We start from the raw sequence: 19,419 nt of genomic DNA, 5'->3' as shown, positions 1-19,419 counted from the left end.
CTGTCCTCTCACCCACCCTTACCTCCAGTCTACTATTAGACCTGAGACACTCGCTCTTCCCCGGTCATACTAGACTGTAAAAGTATTACATACGTATGTGATAATGTTTCTTAGGGAGGGAGCTTGCTAAAGATACATCAAAAGATCGAACCAACGAAACTTTCCAGTCTCAGAAAAGTAGACAGTATTCGGACAAATACGGTTGGATGTTTACATATTTAATAACAAAATGTTTCTAAATAAATTCTACTCATTACTTCAAATAAAGCAGACAACATTTACATTCTTTTCTCTCGCCGTAACCCCAAAACAAGCAAGTATCCCGTGAGAACGCGTTAGTTAGGTATCTAATTCGCTTTCGCTTTCAATAGCAGATACTCTAATGGACCCTGGTCGTCACTATCATGTGAATGATATAATTCTTTCGAAACAAAACATCTGCATGAGATGTTACGGTGAACACTCAACCAGATGTCACACCACACTATCCCCTCCACCAGATGTCACTGTCTGTCACACCACACTACCCCTCCACCAGATGTCACTGTCTGTCACACCACACTACCCCCTCCACCAGATGTCACTGTCTGTCACACCATACTACCCCTCCACCAGATGTCACTGTCTGTCATACCATACTACCCTTCCACCAGATGTCACTGTCTGTCACACCACACTACCCCTCCATCAGATGTCACTGTCTGTCACACCACACTACACCTCCACGAGATGTCACTCTCTGTCACCCCACACTACATCACACCAAATATCACTGTCTGTCACACCATACCACCCCTCCATCAGATGTCACTGTCTGTCACACCACACTACATCTCACCAGATGTCACTGTCTGTCACACCACACTACCCCTCCACCAGATGTCACTGTCTGTCACACCACACTACCCCTCCACCAGATGTCACTGCCTGTCACATAGCACTTCATCCAACCAGATGTCACTGTCTGTCACACCACATTAACCCTCCACCAGATGTCAATGTATATCACACCACACTACCCCTCCACCAGATGTCACTGTCTGTCACACCACACTACCCCTCCACCAGATGTCACTGTATGTCACACCATACTACCCCCTCCACCAGATGTCACTGTCTGTCACACTACATAAACCCTCTACCAGATGTCACTGTCTGTCACACCACACAACATCCCACCAGATGTCACTGTCTGTCACACCACACTACACCCTCCACCAGATGTTACTGTCTGTCACACCATACTACCCCTCCATCAGATGTCACTGCTTGTCACACCACACTACCCCTGCACCAGATGTCACTGTCTGTAACACCAGACTACTCCTCCACCAGATGTCACTGTCTGTCACACCATACTACCCCTCCACCAGATGTCACTGTTTGTCACACCATACTACCCCTCCACCAGATGTCACTCCTTGTCACATCACACTACCCCTCCACCAGATGTCACTGTCTGTCACACCATACTACCCCTCCACCAGATGTCACTGTTTGTCACACCATACTACCCCTCCACCAGATGTCACTGTCTGTCAAACCATACTACCCCTCCACCAGATGTCACTGTCTGTAACACCAGACTACCCCTCCACCAGATGTCACTGTCTGTCACACCACACTACTCCTCCATTAGATGTCAATGTCTGTCACACCAGACTACCCCTCCACCAGATGTCACTGCTTGTCACACCATACTACCCCTCCACCAGATGTCACTGTCTGTCACACCACACTACTCCTCCATTAGATGTCAATGTCTGTCACACCACACTACCCCTCCACCAGATGTCACTGTCTGTCAAACCATACTACCCCTCCACCAGATGTCACTGTCTGTCACACCAGACTACCCCTCCACCAGATGTCACTGTCTGTCACACCATACTACCCCTCCACCAGATGTCACTGTTTGTCACACCATACTACCCCTCCACCAGATGTCACTGTCTGTCACACCACACTACCCCTCCACCAGATGTCACTGTCTGTCACACCACACTACCCCTCCACCAGATGTCACTGTATGTCACACCATACTACCCCCTCCACCAGATGTCACTGTCTGTCACACTACATAAACCCTCTACCAGATGTCACTGTATATCACACCACACAACATCCCACCAGATGTCACTGTCTGTCACACCACACTACACCCTCCACCAGATGTTACTGTCTGTCACACCATACTACCCCTCCATCAGATGTCACTGCTTGTCACACCACACTACCCCTGCACCAGATGTCACTGTCTGTAACACCAGACTACCCCTCCACCAGATGTCACTGTCTGTCACACCATACTACCCCTCCACCAGATGTCACTGTTTGTCACACCATACTACCCCTCCACCAGATGTCACTCCTTGTCACATCACACTACCCCTCCACCAGATGTCACTGTCTGTCACACCATACTACCCCTCCACCAGATGTCACTGTTTGTCACACCATACTACCCCTCCACCAGATGTCACTGTCTGTCAAACCATACTACCCCTCCACCAGATGTCACTGTCTGTAACACCAGACTACCCCTCCACCAGATGTCACTGTCTGTCACACCACACTACTCCTCCATTAGATGTCAATGTCTGTCACACCAGACTACCCCTCCACCAGATGTCACTGCTTGTCACACCATACTACCCCTCCACCAGATGTCACTGTCTGTCACACCACACTACTCCTCCATTAGATGTCAATGTCTGTCACACCACACTACCCCTCCACCAGATGTCACTGTCTGTCAAACCATACTACCCCTCCACTAGATGTCACTGTCTGTAACACCAGACTACCCCTCCACCAGATGTCACTGTCTGTCACACCATACTACCCCTCCACCAGATGTCACTGTTTGTCACACCATACTACCCCTCCACCAGATGTCACTGTCTGTCACACCATACTACCCCTCCACCAGATGTCACTGTCTGTAACACCACACTACCCCTCCACCAGATGTCACTGTCTGTCACACCATACTACCCCTCCACCAGATGTCACTGTCTGTCACACCAAACTACCCCTCCACCAGATTTCACTTTCTATCACACCACATTACATCCAACCAGATGTCACTGTCTATCACACCACACCATATCCCACAAGATGTCACTGTCTATCACACCACACTACATCCCACCAGATGTCACTATTAATCACATCACACTACCCCTCCACCAGATGTCACTGTCTATCACACCACACTACCCCCTCCACCAGATGTTACTGTTTGTCACACCACACTACCCCTCTACCAGATATCACTGTCTATCCCACCACACTACCCCTCCACCAGATATCACTGTCTATCACACCACACTACCCCTCCACCAGATATCACTGTCTATCACACCACACTACCCCTCCACCAGATATCACTGTCTATCACATAACACTACCCCTCCACCAGATATCACTGTCTGTCACATCACACAACCCCTCCATTAGATGTCACTGTCTATCACACCAAACTACCCCCCACCAGATGTCACTGCTTGTCACACCATACTACCACTCCACCAGATGTCACTGTCTGTCAAACCATACTACCCCTCCACCAGATGTCACTGTCTGTAACACCAGACTACCCCTCCACCAGATGTCACTGTCTGTCACACCATACTACCCCTCCACCAGATGTCACTGTCTGTCACACCAAACTACCCCTCCACCAGATTTCACTTTCTATCACACCACATTACATCCAACCAGATGTCACTGTCTATCACACCACACCATATCCCACAAGATGTCACTGTCTATCACACCACACTACATCCCACCAGATGTCACTATTAATCACATCACACTACCCCTCCACCAGATGTCACTGTCTATCCCACCACACTACCCCTCCACCAGATATCACTGTCTATCACACCACACTACCCCTCCACCAGATATCACTGTCTATCACACCACACTACCCCTCCACCAGATGTCACTGTCTGTCACACCATACTACCCCTCCATTAGATGTCACTGTCTGTCACACCACACTACCTCTCCGCCAGATGTCACTGTTGTCACACCATACTACTCCTCCACCAGATGTCACTGTCTGTCACACCATACTACTCCTCCACCAGATGTCACTGTCTGTCACACCATACTACTCCTCCACCAGATGTCACTGTCTGTCACACCATACTACCCCTCCACCAGATGTCACTGTATATCACACCACACTATATCCCACCAAATATCACTGTCTGTCACACCATACTACCCCCTCCATTAGATGTCACTGTCTGTCACATCACACTACCCCCTCCATTAGATGTCACTGTCTGTCACATCACACTACACCTCCACCAGATGTCACTGTCTGTCACACCACACTACCCCTCCACCAGATGTCACTGTCTGTCACATCACACTACCCCCTCCATTAGATGTCACTGTCTGTCACATCACACTACCCCTCCACCAGATGTCACTGTATGTCACACCATACTACCTCTCCACCAGATGTTACTGTCTGTCACACCACACTACCCCTCCACCAGATGTCACTGTCTGTCACACCACACTACCCCTCCACCAGATATCACTGTTTGTCACACCATACTACCTCTCCACCAGATGTTACTGTCTGTCACACCACACTACCCCTCCACCAGATGTCACTGTCTGTCACACCATACTACTCCTCCACCAAATGTCACTGTCTGTCACACCATACTACCCCTCCACCAGATGTCACTGTTTGTCACACCATACTACCTCTCCACCAGATGTTACTGTCTGTCACACCACACTACCCCTCCACCAGATGTCACTGTCTGTCACACCATACTACTCCTCCACCAGATGTCACTGTCTGTCACACCATACTACCCCTCCACCAGATGTCACTGTCTGTCACACCACACTACCCCTCCATTAGATGTCACTGTCTGTCACATCACACTACCCCTCCATTAGATGTCACTGTCTATCACATCACACTTCCCCCTCCACCAGATGTTACTGTTTGTCACATCACACTACATCCCACCAGATGTCACTATCAATCACATCACACTACACCTCCACCAGATGTCACTGTCTATCACACCACACTACCCCCTCCACCAGATGTCACTGTCTGTCACACCACACTACCCCTCCACCAGATGTCACTGTCTATCACATCACACTACCCCCTCCACCAGATGTCACTGTCTGTCACATCACACTACCCCCTCCACCAGATGTCACTGTCTGTCACACCACACTACCCCCTCCACCAGATGTCACTGTCTGTCACACCACACTACCCCCTCCACCAGATGTCACTGTCTATCACACCACACTACCCCCTCCACCAGATGTCACTGTCTATCACATCACACTACCCCTCCACCAGATGTCACTGTCTGTCACATCACACTACCTCTCCACCAGATGTTACTGTCTGTCACACCACACTACCCCTCCACCAGATGTCACTGTCTGTCACACCACACTACCCCCTCCACCAGATGTCACTGTCTGTCACACCACACTACCTCTCCACCAGATGTCTCTGTCCATCACACCACACTACCCTTCCATCAGATGTCACTGTCTGTCACACCACACTACCCCACCAGCAGATGTCACTGTCTATCACACCACACTACCCCTCCACCAGATGTCACTGTCTGTCACACCACACTATATCCTACCAGATGTCACTGTCTGTCACACCACACTACCCCCTCCACCAGATGTCACTGTCTGTCACACCATTCTACTCCTCCACCAGATGTCACTGTCTATCACACCACACTACCCCCTCCACCAGATGTCACTGTCTGTCACACCATTCTACTCCTCCACCAGATGTCACTGTCTATCACATCACACTACACCTCCACCAGATGTCACTGTCTATCACATCACACTACCCCTCCACAAGATGTCACTGTGTGTCACACCACACTACCTCTCCACCAGATGTCACTGTCTGTCACACCACACTACCCCTCCACAAGATGTCACTGTCTGTCACACCACACTACCCCCTCCACCAGATGTCACTGTCTGTCACACCATTCTACTCCTCCACCAGATGTCACTGCCTGTCACATCACACTACCCCCTCCACCAGATGTCACTGTCTATCACATCACACTACCCCTCCACCAGATGTCACTGTCTATCACACCACACTAACCATCCACTATATGTCACTGTCTGTTACACCACACTAACCATCCACTAGATGTCACTGTCTATCACATCACATTACCCCTCCACCAGATGTCACTGTCTGTCACACCTTCGGAGCTTTAACGAAAACTGCTTTTTTGACACATCAAGTAATGCCAACTTACGACATACAATGTGTTTTCAAAAGATTACTGTGTTGTCTGAAACTCATGGTTTTATGGCTAATATTTTTTATATCGAGAACAGCATATAAGGACCATGCAATCACAATGCCTTGCATTAAATGCCCCATTCCCTCATACATTTTAAAAAATTTTCGAAATTAAATCCTTATAACATTTTGAAGTTAACTAGCACAGCGTAATACAACAGTACAATGCCTAATTCAGTTCCATTGTAAAGACAAATTCTTTGATGTTTTCGGGATTTAATTGATGATTTGTTTAGAAAAGTTGAAGTTCGTCCTAATGTTTTCTTCGTGTAATTTAAGAATTAAAACATTTTAAAATAAAGTATATACTTACAAGGTTACAAGGCCCAGAGGCATTTCCTACTCAAGTTGTACTTAGTCCATAGCTGGTTAACGGCGTCACATATTGTACTAAACAGGATTGTTTTGTAATTAATCTAAATGAAATGTATTCTGATAGGTCAGAGGTCGTTTATACTATTTAACAATTAGATCTCTCGGTCCTACATACAGTATGGTTCCTCGTCACACCTGAACACGCCATGATCAAAATTACATTATCTCATTAACGTACCTGGACAGGTGTATTAGATATAGATTGTAGATGACCACGTACAAAAATGTAATAACTTACGGTCGAGTCACATAAGTCTCGGTACTTTGAATCAATGCGTCATTTTAAAAGGGTCGACCAACAACATTGTACCTATTTTTATTAGATGACGAAGCCTTTGGATACAAAATGCAGTTTAATTGAAATTCTGTAAAACTAATTGTCAATTCTCTGAAACTAATTATTAATTCACTAAAATAATAGTAAATTCTGCAGTAGTTTTATAATCGCGTTGTATTTTCGTTGATTTCGAGTGATCGTGTATATTCTAAATCATTGAATATTATACATACATCGTCCACGATAGCAAGGTCCTTATATCAACGTATCAGGTGTGTTCTTCATTTCGATTAAAAAAAGGAAATTTGGGAACAGTGAAAGTATCTGATTTACAGTGTATTTTTTCAATAATATATTTTATTATGTTTCTTTTTCCAATTATTAGAAATTCGCTTGAATACAGGTATGTATTTAATTCAATTTGCTTTCAAGAAAAAAAATGTGGCTGGAGTGCAAAACATGCAAAACATGGTTTTACATATACATCATATACATCATATACATCATACATCATATACATCATATACATCATATACATCATATATATTTTTTTAGAATTTTGAACATGATACACTGTTGTATTCCCCTCGAAATACTGTTAAATATGTATTTACAAACAGTTGTTTACCCCAATAAATGATAATTTAAGCTGATAGCATTTCTTTATGTAAAAATGGTGACAGACATTCTCCTTCTAACTACAGGTCTATTTAGATACTGGCCACTGCCGGAAAGGTATTTAAATTATTTTATAGACAATTTTCCTTTTTAAACCCCAATCGGGTTTTATGCATGGTCATTTAACAGTTTACCAACTCAATGACATTTATCATCGTAGCTTTTTATGACTTCCCTAAGTGTTGATAGGGTTTGAAGGGGTATGTTTGTTAAATGAAAATCATGTGGTATTTCAGGTGAATTGTATTCTTGGCTAGAGAATTCATTTAATTTAGAGATACCAAAATGTGTCTCCGAGTTCTGCTGTAAGTCTAATTGAAGAAGCGGCGCTTCTCCAAAGTTCAATTCTTCACAAAAAGAATATGTCTCATTGTTATAGGCTACCATCATATGCCCGTATTGATGATGTACATTAAGAAAAAGTCCTAAAGAGTCTTTTTAGAAAACGTAGAAAACTGTTATTAAAGATACACAACAAATCTGCTCCTGACCTCGGACATACATCCGCCAGAATAGCCCGAGTTTCCTCTGACCCTGACACCATGAACACCAGACATTGGCGTCAGGGCCAGAGAAAACTCGGGCTACCGCCAGCATTGGATCTCATCGCGTGAGCAGATTAAGACGTCCGCGATACGAAGACTGTCGAATACACGTTAAATGGTAACAATTATGAAACCTTTCTATTATGTAACATCCGCGGGAAAATGTAAAAAGAGTAAGAGTTGATTATTATTTTGTGAATCTCCCCGACATACACATACATGTATACTGAAAATACAAGTTGTCCACATTTTACTGCACTAGTTACAAATGTAGTATATTTGTCTTCTTTTTTTTAATTATTTTCTTTTTTATTTCAAATAATTATGATAACACTGGGAAATCCAGGGTAAACATGAAAATGCCCGAAAAGGTAGTTTTCGGTGGAAAGCTGAGAAACTATTAATCAGCAAATCATTTGGCGAATAAATCCTTGTTGGCTTATCACACTTTATTGATATCATATTCAGTGGAATTTAATTTTGAAATGTTGAAACTACATGTGGATTGAATTAACCTTATATAATAGACTTTACATTTAAGGATTGTACCTCATTTTGATTGCGTATACGGTAGCATGCCCGCAGTTGGCAACGAGCATTTCCTATGGTTAGCGCGTTAGCATTCCATATGATATGTTCGTTACCATATACGCAGTCAAAATGAGGCACAATCCTTATATTTACATCAAACAAATCGTTTAAATACAGTACGAAGAAAAGAAAATGCAGGATGTTCAGGTCACAATTAGACAACGTCATAATAATGTTACCGATTCTTGCGCTTATTAACCCGCTTTACATTGATTTGATTGATAAGTTGTGAGCCTTGTATTGAGGGAGGTACTCAAGGATGTTCTTTTTTAAATCCTACTAGTCTCTGGCTATATAGGGCCATGTACCTAAGGACTGGTCTCATTTGATATGTTTATATCGACGAGGTAGCACTCTAAAGTAAACAAGACAAGCGACTTTTGCAAAATCGACAAAATCGGTTAGGGTTATAGGGAGAAAGAGTGTCATTGCCATGGCTACCATTCACGATTTTGGCCTGATCTCGCTCCATCAAACTTAAATCTATTTCCAAAACTGTAAACAGCTATTCAGGCACCCTAACCCTAACATACCATGCTAACATCCAAGAAATGGTGTCCGATAAAAGTGGCATCGAGGCGGCCCTTTAAAACCAACAGCAAATGTGTATAGATACTGAAGGGGATTATGTTGTAAAATCATAAAATATGTCTGGCAAAATTCAAATCCTTCAATATGAGGCTCACAACTTATCAGTCAGTCCTCGTACCTCTCATACTAGTGCCAGGAACTCTAACATACGTCGACCAGATCATGGTATAGGGAGCTTAAACCCCGATTATCGTCGTATAGATTTATTATTATAAATGTTTTTTATCAAACTAATTAGGAGCTTCATAATGATCACTAACAAATAAGCAGTACAAATACATATTTGTCGACTTTTAAACGTCATTTAGATAACCCGTTTAAACATTTTAGATTACGTTAAAGCTGCTAATGCTTTAAATAACCAGTAATTGATCATTTATGATTAATGCTGTATATATGCTGACAGACACAGGCGTCAGGTGGATCCGAATACGTGTACGCGTCACAGTTCTGTCGTTAAGGTGCATTATTTGGCATTATATTGACCCAAGATGGCGATTGGCCATTTTGTCTTTGAAATGAGACATGCTTTCCCGACAGTTGATCTACTTGTAATAAACACAATCCCGAAATGTTTGGTTCTAATACAGTACTATAAAACCAATCGAATGTGGTCATCGCATTCGGCAAAACTCGGCAAATTGTGGTACCGGAATCTGCCGAGGTTTGCCGATTGGAGAACATCATTTTACTGGTGTCACTGAAGGCAGTGTTAAAATTAGTCGTTACGTACATTGTGAGAATTTGATATTGTTTTACATGAACTTGTTGAATCCCCAATATTACATGTTTTAGGCTTCTGAGTCACTGTTAGATATTGTTTGTACAAGTAATGATAACCTCATTGGTAAAGGCTATGTTGGAGAGAGTCTCTTGATCAACCGGTCAGATATTACTGTCTAATATATTGTTGTTTTAATATTCAAAAGCAATTGCAGCAAGTATTTAAGCGGAACATTTGTCATTTCGACGGAGGAAACTAAGATTTATTAAGGGGAAAACTAAGCTCAGTAAATTGGAATATGTTGAGTGATTTCGATGATATTAATGATGCTGACAAAATATTTATATCTTACATAGTCATCTCTTTTCACAAACCCGCTTGTATATATTTAACGACGTGCATGTAGATCTTCCTCTCACAACTGAACTGTTTTTTGTATGGGTACGACTCTGACCAACTTTCCGATGATGAAAATACTTTTATATTTTCAAGTGTACAAGATTTCATTGTCAACTCAAGATTTGACTGAATTCTCTCATTCGATCAGTCATCCTCTCTTCCTATAAACTACTTCCTACTCTTGTTTGCACGGGCAATCTCACCCCTTTCCCATCTCCTAACCCAACCCCTCACAAAGTCCTCTCGCTCACACCCAACCCCACCGTTATATATTTTTGTAATCATTCCAAACATTTGCCAACATATTATTTATTATCAATATTATAATTAAGTGAGTGATAACTCTTGGAAACGAATCCATAAAAGTTTTACAAAACTTGTTTCCGAATTCCAATCCCCTGCCCGAAACAGCAGTTTTATACTCAAACAAAGAGCCCGAAAGCATATAGTTTACTTCGACTCTTTGTTATACTTATATGACAATGGGATGGAATAAAGTTTATATCAAACTTGTGCATCTTATTACGACCTGTGTTGTGTATCAGAATTACTTAATCATTTAAGAAGGATATACAATCAAAAGCCATTTGGCGTTTTTTAAACTGAAAAACAGCAGTTTTATACTCAAACAAAGAGCCCGAAAGCATATAGTTTACTTCTACGTAATTGCATGAATTACATGTATATGTATTTTTAATTAAATTCTGATTTTACAATTCATTTTTCCAAATGTACTTTAATTAAAACTCTACGTAAAGATCGTGTTTTAATAAGAATCGTGAATCAACATATAGATCTATTATTTGACGGGGACAAATACAGTATATGTTAATTTTCAGGACATGTGCAAGTCTATATTGTTGAGAGTGTTCACTATTTGCACAGTGCAGGTCTAAATTCTAATATTAGAATCTCAGGTTATGCCCTAGACAGCATAGATTGTATGTTTATCGATGTCTTAGACACGGAAACCTTAGATAAACATAGGGTAAATAGCGACGCGATCCGTATTCTTAGTCCGGCTTTGTGTTTTTCTTGTTAGTTATAACATACCGGAAGCACTTTCGCAAGTAAGCACATGTACCGGTAAACAATGGTAAACAATTGTCCACTGGACGTTTGTGTATGTGTGTGAACTTGTCCCGTTAGGATTATGTAATGGTCATTGATTCGGACATAGAGGTATTGTGTGTTAAGTTAGCAACAGGTGAAGACAGAGCGGAGAAAACATGGAGTTGAAGGCTATGACCGGTAAACACTGTGACAGTATAGCGTTCAACATTTTCCTGGTTGGTGGTATTTTTCTTCTGTGGTACGAGGCATTTTTCGTCCTTCCTTCCTACGAACCGGATACTGTCCGCTACGTATGGCTACACTACATTGTAGCCGGCTGGCTAGCATTTAGTATCTACGGAAACATGTACAAGCTCAAGACCACGGATATCGCGTTCAGGACACGCAGGGATGATTACGGTATTGTAAATAAACCTCGTGGCTGGAAGTATTGTCGTATGTGTTTGATGGATACACCCGCCCGATCACACCACTGTAAGGTCTGTAAAGTATGTATACTGAAGCGGGATCATCACTGCTGGTTTGCTGCCGGCTGTATCGGTTACCATAACCACCGTTACTACGTTGTCATGGTAACGTACATGGTGATAGCCGGCTTGTATTGTAATTTGTTCAATTCTGACTTCGTCACTTCCGTTACGGGAGGCTTCAGTGTGATGAACGTTATATGGTTCCTTGGGCCACATGTGGGTTGGCTCCTCGGGTACTTGAACACTTATGAATTATTTGTGTACACGCTCAGCTCGGCCGGGATAATTATGACGGTGTTATTCATTTGGCTTCTCGTTATCCAGATTATGCAGATACGGAGCGGACAGACCAAATATGAGGTGAAAATGGAGATACACAATTACGGTATGAAACAACAGTGGAATGTAGAGGAAGTGTTCGGGGAGCATTCATTTCTCGTGTTTCTGTCACCGTTTTTGAACTCTGCTTTGCCAGGCGATGGAATTGTATTTAGTTCGGCTGATTGAAATGGAATAAATGGAATAACTTAAATATGTTGAAAATAGATGATTCCTGAACACTGAACATACAAAGTGTAACAAAAACTTGGAGAACTCGAATGTGTTTGATAATAAATGATAAATACATATACGGCATTGTATGTTTTTAATGTCTAGACTACACTCCATATAAACCTGTGTCGGAACAGAGTAGCCCTAAAACATCACAGACACCTGGATCTAGTTACTAATACCTCCGGTTAAAATCATATATCCGTCATATTTACAGTATGGTATATAATGTACTTCATGTATCATCCGTAAAAATGTGTTTGTGGAATTTGGTCATCATTGAAGGATTTCTATAGCCAAACATTTAACACGCTGTCTTTTCTGTTAAGTGCTGTCTTTTCAGTTATTTGTATTATTATAATATTAACGCTTTCTAATCACCATTTAACTCATCGCTTTATTAAAAGAAAAACAAAAAATGTGTACATGTATATGGATATTTGTCTCGGTATTCGTCCTGAAATCAGCTTGTTACGTCTTTCTGTGAAGTGTAACTAAATGGATTTAGAAAAATAATACTGTTTATTGCATTTTTGCCAGTGAAATATATTCACTGGTAAAAATGTAATAAAGAGATTTATCAAACTAATAAAACTTATATTTTCACTGCAGCGATGAGCAGTGAAGATATAAGATTTTGCAGTGAAAATATAAGTTTTCCATTTTTGACCAATCAGAGCAGACCTTTGTATTCACCTCGTTGAAACTTGCCGATGTTTCAAATCGAAGTGGTGATAGATAAATTGGTTATTTTGCTATATTTCTGAAATATTCTGACTAGTTTTTGACAAAATACAAAAACATAATTATAACAGAACGATAACAGAATTAAAACATAATGATAACAGACTTATAACAATTATAACAGAATAACATAATTATAACATGATTATAACATTATGATAACAGAATGATACAAATGATAACATCATTATAACAGGATTAAAACAAAATTATAACAGAATTATAACATAATTATAAAGAATTAAAACAAAATTATAACAGAATTATAACATAATTATAACATAATTATAACAGGATTAAAACAAAATTATAACAGAATTATAACATAATTATAAATAATTAAAACAAAATTATAACAGAATTATAACAGAATTATAACAGAATTATAACAGGATTATAACATTATGATAACAGAATGATAAAAATGATAACATAATTATAACAGGATTAAAACAAAATTATAACAGAATTATAACATAATTATAACAGAATTATAACAGAATTATAACATTATGATAACAGAATGATAAAAATGATCCATTAACAGTTAACACTTTTAGAATCAGACCAATTATGCCTTACTCTGTTGAGTATGTACTCTTAGAAAGGTAAAATATATGTTATACTAGCATGTATTCTGACATTGTTTTATATATATATTTGCTACATTAGCACGTCTGAGGCTCCTGTCATTTAACTTAACTTCATGTCTTTAAATATGATTTTTTTTTCTGTGAATAACTACAGTAGGTTTCTGGCGGTACATCATTGTACAATGTATGTAAGTGTCATCAGTATTGATATTCTTCCATTTTCAGTACATAGCGTTTATCTTTTTTTTAATGTGTTGTTGGTCCCATTTGTATACAAACAATTTATGTTTAATTCCAATCACCACTTAGATTATCCTATCACACAATAAAATGTGGTGAACACAACGTTTAAACAATTTATTTGTTGTGGTAGATATAGTGCTCCTGAGGATATACAGAGGAAAGCATTGAATTTAGAATCAATGAAGTTTACCAATTTAGAATTTTAAAAATGAAAAATTTTCCTAAATAGATAAAAAAAAATTGAATAGGTATCCGTCCGAGATTACTACAATTGGCGTAAGAAGGAAAACAAGTTTTGGAGGTCTTTTTTTTAAGGTAAAAATAGTATCATTACTTGAAAAAAAAAGTAAAATGTAGAATCCGCGTAGATAAGTATTGTACCAACATATCAAAAGTGGATGACAATACCTTGGTAGAATATTTGAATAATACTGTATTAGGCATCTCAGTACACCACTTTGATAATTTCTTACACACACTATCAACATATCGTTCCCAGTTAATACTTCATTGGTGTTTATCAGTATACCAAAACGTTCGACACAACAAACCATTCCAATAACATGTCACTCAATATCAAAGAAGCACTTAGTTAGTTTCTCTGGAGGGTCAACGGTCATACACAGGGTCTTACCTAAATACCTAGTAAATCTTCTACTCACGACACATCGGTGGCCACACGAGTAAAGGGAAACAACTCTTACAATAACAAAGGTCGATAACCTATGACGTGTTAAGATAGATGTACAGTTAATTTCGTACTTTCTAGTAGTTAAATATTAATTACGATTTGCAGAAGAATATTAACTTTTCCAACGAAAATATGATATGAAATAGTATCTTAAGATATCAGAACTACTTTTAATGACAACATAGACTATCTATAGGTATCATGGTGAATAGTTTGAGTTTGTGCGTTAAGAGGGAGCTGTGAGTTTGTTCAGCTGTGAGTTTTGTACGTTCAACTGTGAGTTTTGTACGTTCAACTGTGAGTTTTGTACGTTCAGCTGTGAATTTGTACGTTCAGCTGTGAATTTTGTACTTTCAGCTGTGAGTTTTGTACGTTCAACTGTGAGTTTTGTACGTTCAGCTGTGAGTTTTGTACCTCTAGTTCAGTTGTGAGTTTGTTTGTTCAGCTGTGAGTTTTGTACGTTCAGCTGTGAGTTTTGTACGTTCAATTTTCGTTCAGTTGTGATTTTTGTACATTCGTTTGTGAGTTGCGAAGCGGTGACACCAAAGTCGATTATCAGAAGTCCTGTATGTCTACTGTCATTTCCACTTATTCTCCTCATACTGCCAGCATTACACGTCAGAGGTAGTTATATCTATTATTATAATATGATTGTAGATACAACGATTACTGTTTTGTACATACTGTACATTTCCAGCGTTAGAAGGTCGCTGCTTTTCCTTGTTCGTACTTTAAAATGTGCTTTGAAGTCATTGTTGATTTCGATGATGGATTTTTTTTACCGGTCAGAGAATTATGGGGCCCTGGATTTTGTTGATAACAGTGCGTCGACAAACTATGGGTATCTCCATAGTACCGATGTCAAGACTTTGGTCCATTATGAGATCTACGTGGCTATTCAATACATTACGTATTCCGTGACCTTGTCCCCATTCAGGTCGTCGATATACCGTTAGGGTACGTATATAGGATTCATGAGAGCGTCGTGATGAATGAGCACGCGTCCGTTGTTCGAATCTTACAGCCCTTCTGTTGCGTCAGAAATGACGTCCTCAAACATTTCTTGTAATTTGTAGAGCAGGACACGCCATTTATTGTTTTACTCTGGACTGGACATACAAAATTTTACCGCTGTGATATTTTCCTATCTCACCCTAGGGTTGAGTCAAGCTACATGTGCTCTTTGCACGGTTTCAACGATTGCCTTTCGTTACGCCAATAATGTCATGACGTCACGGCGACAATACAATGACGTCAGATTGACAATTCAAGCACGTCACGTCAACATGTCCTTGCATACGTGTAACGGCCATTATAAGATACAAAAGGGGACAAACAGGAAAAAAAAACCCCAAAAAACCCAAAAACATTCTCATTCTTCACAGGGTTATCTCGCAGTTGCTAGGGAAAATATTAATAGAATCTTTTATCCCCTTGGGGTGAGACAGGGGGATCTCAAACCCCGTGTTTGGCAACTTAATTATCTTACCCGAGGGTTGAGATTCCCCCGTCTCACTTCTATGGGGATGAATGCTTATTTTTCTCTTACCTTGTTTACCCTCTTATGTATCTAATATTGACGTTATATTAATTCAAGAAAATGTTGACGTAACATGATTGAATTGTCGAAGTGACGTCATTGTACTATTGCCGTGACGTGTTATGTTATTGTTGACGTGACAAAATACAAAAAGACAGCTAGCACGCGCTATATAACGCTGCTCACAATAAAGTTACGTCATCATTTTACGTTGAATAAACATTTCATAAATGATGACGTCGTCACTTTTGACGCACATTCCAACGAACTTCGTAGATAGCACAATGAAAAACTTTCATAAAAAAAACTTACAGTTACTTGCAAGTATGTGCGAAAAAAATAAACATGGGTCTGTTCCGCGAATAAGGATATCTCAACCCTCGTGTACAGGTTTGTTTGGCCAGCACTCCGCAAGCCTCGTGCTGCTGGCGGAACTCTAAAACGGGATGAGATATCCCTGTCCACGGAACAGACCCATGTTAGATTCTATTAATCATCCATCCCCTTGGAAGTGAGACATAGGAACTTCAACCCTCGGGGTAAGATACTTAAGCTGCTATACACTCGGCAAGTCTCGTGTTCTGCAACTTAAGAATCTTCCCCTCGGGTTGAGATTCCCCTGTCTCACCCCCAAGGGGGTGAAAGATTATATTATTACATTCTGTACGTCAATCAAAACGTCACCTTGTAATGTCTGTCTGTCACAGAAATTGTTAACGTCTTCACATCTAACTTGGTTATAGAGTAACCGAAAGTGCCGTCATTAGGACCATACCTTATTTGTCGTGTGTCGTCCAGTTAAACTGGAGAATCTGCTGGGAGATGGTAGGAACATTGAACAGGAGAGCGGCTGGTACCGGGAACGGGAGATGGTGGGAACCTTGGAGAGCGGCTGGTACCGGGAACGGGAGATGATAGGAACCCTGTACAGGAGAGCGTCTGGTACAGTGTACGGGATATGGCAGGAACCTTGGAGAGCGGCTGGTACCGGGAACGGGAGATGGTAGGAACCTTGGAGAGCGGCTGGTACCGGGAACGGTAGATGATAGGAACCCTGTACAGGAGAGCGTCTGGTACAGTGTACGGGAGATGGCAGGAACCTTGGAGAGCGTCTGGTACCGGGAACGGGAGATGATAGGAACCCTGTACAGGAGAGCGTCTGGTACCGGGAACGGGAGATGATAGGAACCTTGGAGAGCGCTGGTACCGGGAACGGGAGATGATAGGAACCTTGGAGAGCGGCTGGTACCGGGAACGGGAGATGGTAGGAACCCTGTACAGGAGAGCGGCTGGTACCGGGTACGGGAGATGGTAGGAACCTTGGAGAGTGGCTGGTACCGGGTACGGGAGATGGTAGGAACCTTGGAGAGCGGCTGGTACCGGGAACGGGAGATGATAGGAACCTTGGAGAGCGGCTGGTACCGGGAACGGGAGATGATAGGAACCTTGGAGAGCGGCTGGTACCGGGAACGGGAGATGATAGGAACCTTGGAGAGCGGCTGGTACCGGGAACGGGAGATGGTAGGAACCCTGTACAGGAGAGCGTCTGGTACCGGGTACGGGAGATGGTAGGAACCTTGGAGAGCGTCTGGTACCGGGAACGGGAGATGGTAGGAACCTTGGACAGGAGAGCGGCGGGTACCGGGAACGGGAGATGATAGGAACCTTGGAGAGCGTCTGGTACCGGGAACGGGAGATGGTAGGAACCTTGGACAGCGTCTGGTACCGGGTACGGGAGATGGTAGGAACCTTGAACAGGAGAGCGGCTGGTACCGGGCACGGGAGATGGTAGGAACCTTGGAGAGCGTCTGGTACCGGGAACGGGAGATGGTAGGAACCTTGGACAGCGTCTGGTACCGGGTACGGGAGATGGTAGGAACCTTGAAGAGCGTCTGGTACCGGGAACGGGAGATGGTAGGAACCTTGAACAGGAGAGCGGCTGGTACCGGGAACGGGAGATGATAGGAACCTTGGAGAGCGTCTGGTACCGGGAACGGGAGATGGTAGGAACCTTGAAGAGCGTCTGGTACCGGGTACGGGAGATGGTAGGAACCTTGAACAGGAGAGCGGCTGGTACCGGGCACGGGAGATGGTAGGAACCTTGGAGAGCATCTGGTACCGGGTACGGGAGATGGTAGGAACCTTGGAGAGCGTCTGGTACCGGGAAAGGGAGATGGTAGGAACCTTGAACAGGAGAGCGTCTGGTACCGGGAACGGGAGATGGTCGGAACCTTGGAGAGCGGCTGGTACCGGGAACGGGAGATGGTAGGAACCTTGGAGAGCGGCTGGTACCGGGAAAGGGAGATGGTCGGAACCTTGGAGAGCGACTGGTACCGGGTACGGGAGATGGTAGGAACCTTGGAGAGCGGCTGGTACCGGGAAAGGGAGATGGTAGGAACCTTGGAGAGCGACTGGTACCGGGAAAGGGAGATGGTAGGAACCTTGGAGAGCGGCTGGTACCGGGAAAGGGAGATGGTAGGAACCTTGGAGAGCGGCTGGTACCGGGAACAGGAGATGGTAGGAACCTTGGAGAGCGGCTGGTACCGGGAAAGGGAGATGGTAGGAACCTTGGAGAGCGTCTGGTACCGGGTACGGGAGATGGTAGGAACCTTGGAGAGCGTCTGGTACCGGGTACGGGAGATGGTAGGAACCTTGGAGAGCGTCTGGTACCGGGAACGGGAGATGGTCGGAACCTTGGAGAGCGGCTGGTACCGGGAACGGGAGATGGTAGGAACCTTGGAGAGCGGCTGGTACCGGGTACGGGAGATGGTAAGAACCTTGGAGAGCGTCTGGTACCGGGAACAGGGAGATGGTCGGAACCTTGGAGAGCGGCTGGTACCGGGAACGGGAGATGGTAGGAACCTTGGACAGCGTCTGGTACCGGGAGCGGGAGATAGTAGGAACCTTGGAGAGCGTCTGGTACCGGGTACGGGAGATGGTAGGAACCTTGGAGAGCGTCTGGTACCGG

General features: G+C 42.6%; 2 protein-coding genes across 2 annotated transcripts; one reads left to right on the top strand and one right to left on the bottom strand.

The window, feature by feature from the left end:
- The first annotated feature begins 11,601 nt into the window (after window positions 1-11,601).
- LOC117344252 (probable palmitoyltransferase ZDHHC24) lies at window positions 11,602-12,700 on the top strand. The gene has a single exon (XM_033906936.1). The coding sequence runs from the start codon at window positions 11,774-11,776 to the stop codon at window positions 12,593-12,595; it is 822 nt and encodes a 273-aa protein (XP_033762827.1). The 5' UTR covers window positions 11,602-11,773; the 3' UTR covers window positions 12,596-12,700.
- A 4,549-nt stretch (window positions 12,701-17,249) lies between these two features.
- Window positions 17,250-18,563, bottom strand: LOC117343398 (tetra-peptide repeat homeobox protein 1-like). The gene has a single exon (XM_033905740.1). The coding sequence runs from the start codon at window positions 18,561-18,563 to the stop codon at window positions 17,250-17,252; it is 1,314 nt and encodes a 437-aa protein (XP_033761631.1).
- Between the last annotated feature and the right edge of the window lie 856 nt (window positions 18,564-19,419).

Source organism: Pecten maximus, chromosome 15 (assembly GCF_902652985.1).
Source record: "Pecten maximus chromosome 15, xPecMax1.1, whole genome shotgun sequence".
Taxonomy (NCBI): Eukaryota; Metazoa; Mollusca; class Bivalvia; order Pectinida; family Pectinidae; genus Pecten; species Pecten maximus.
Note: the sequence above shows the minus strand (reverse complement) of the source record. Positions and strands in the feature narration are given on the sequence as shown.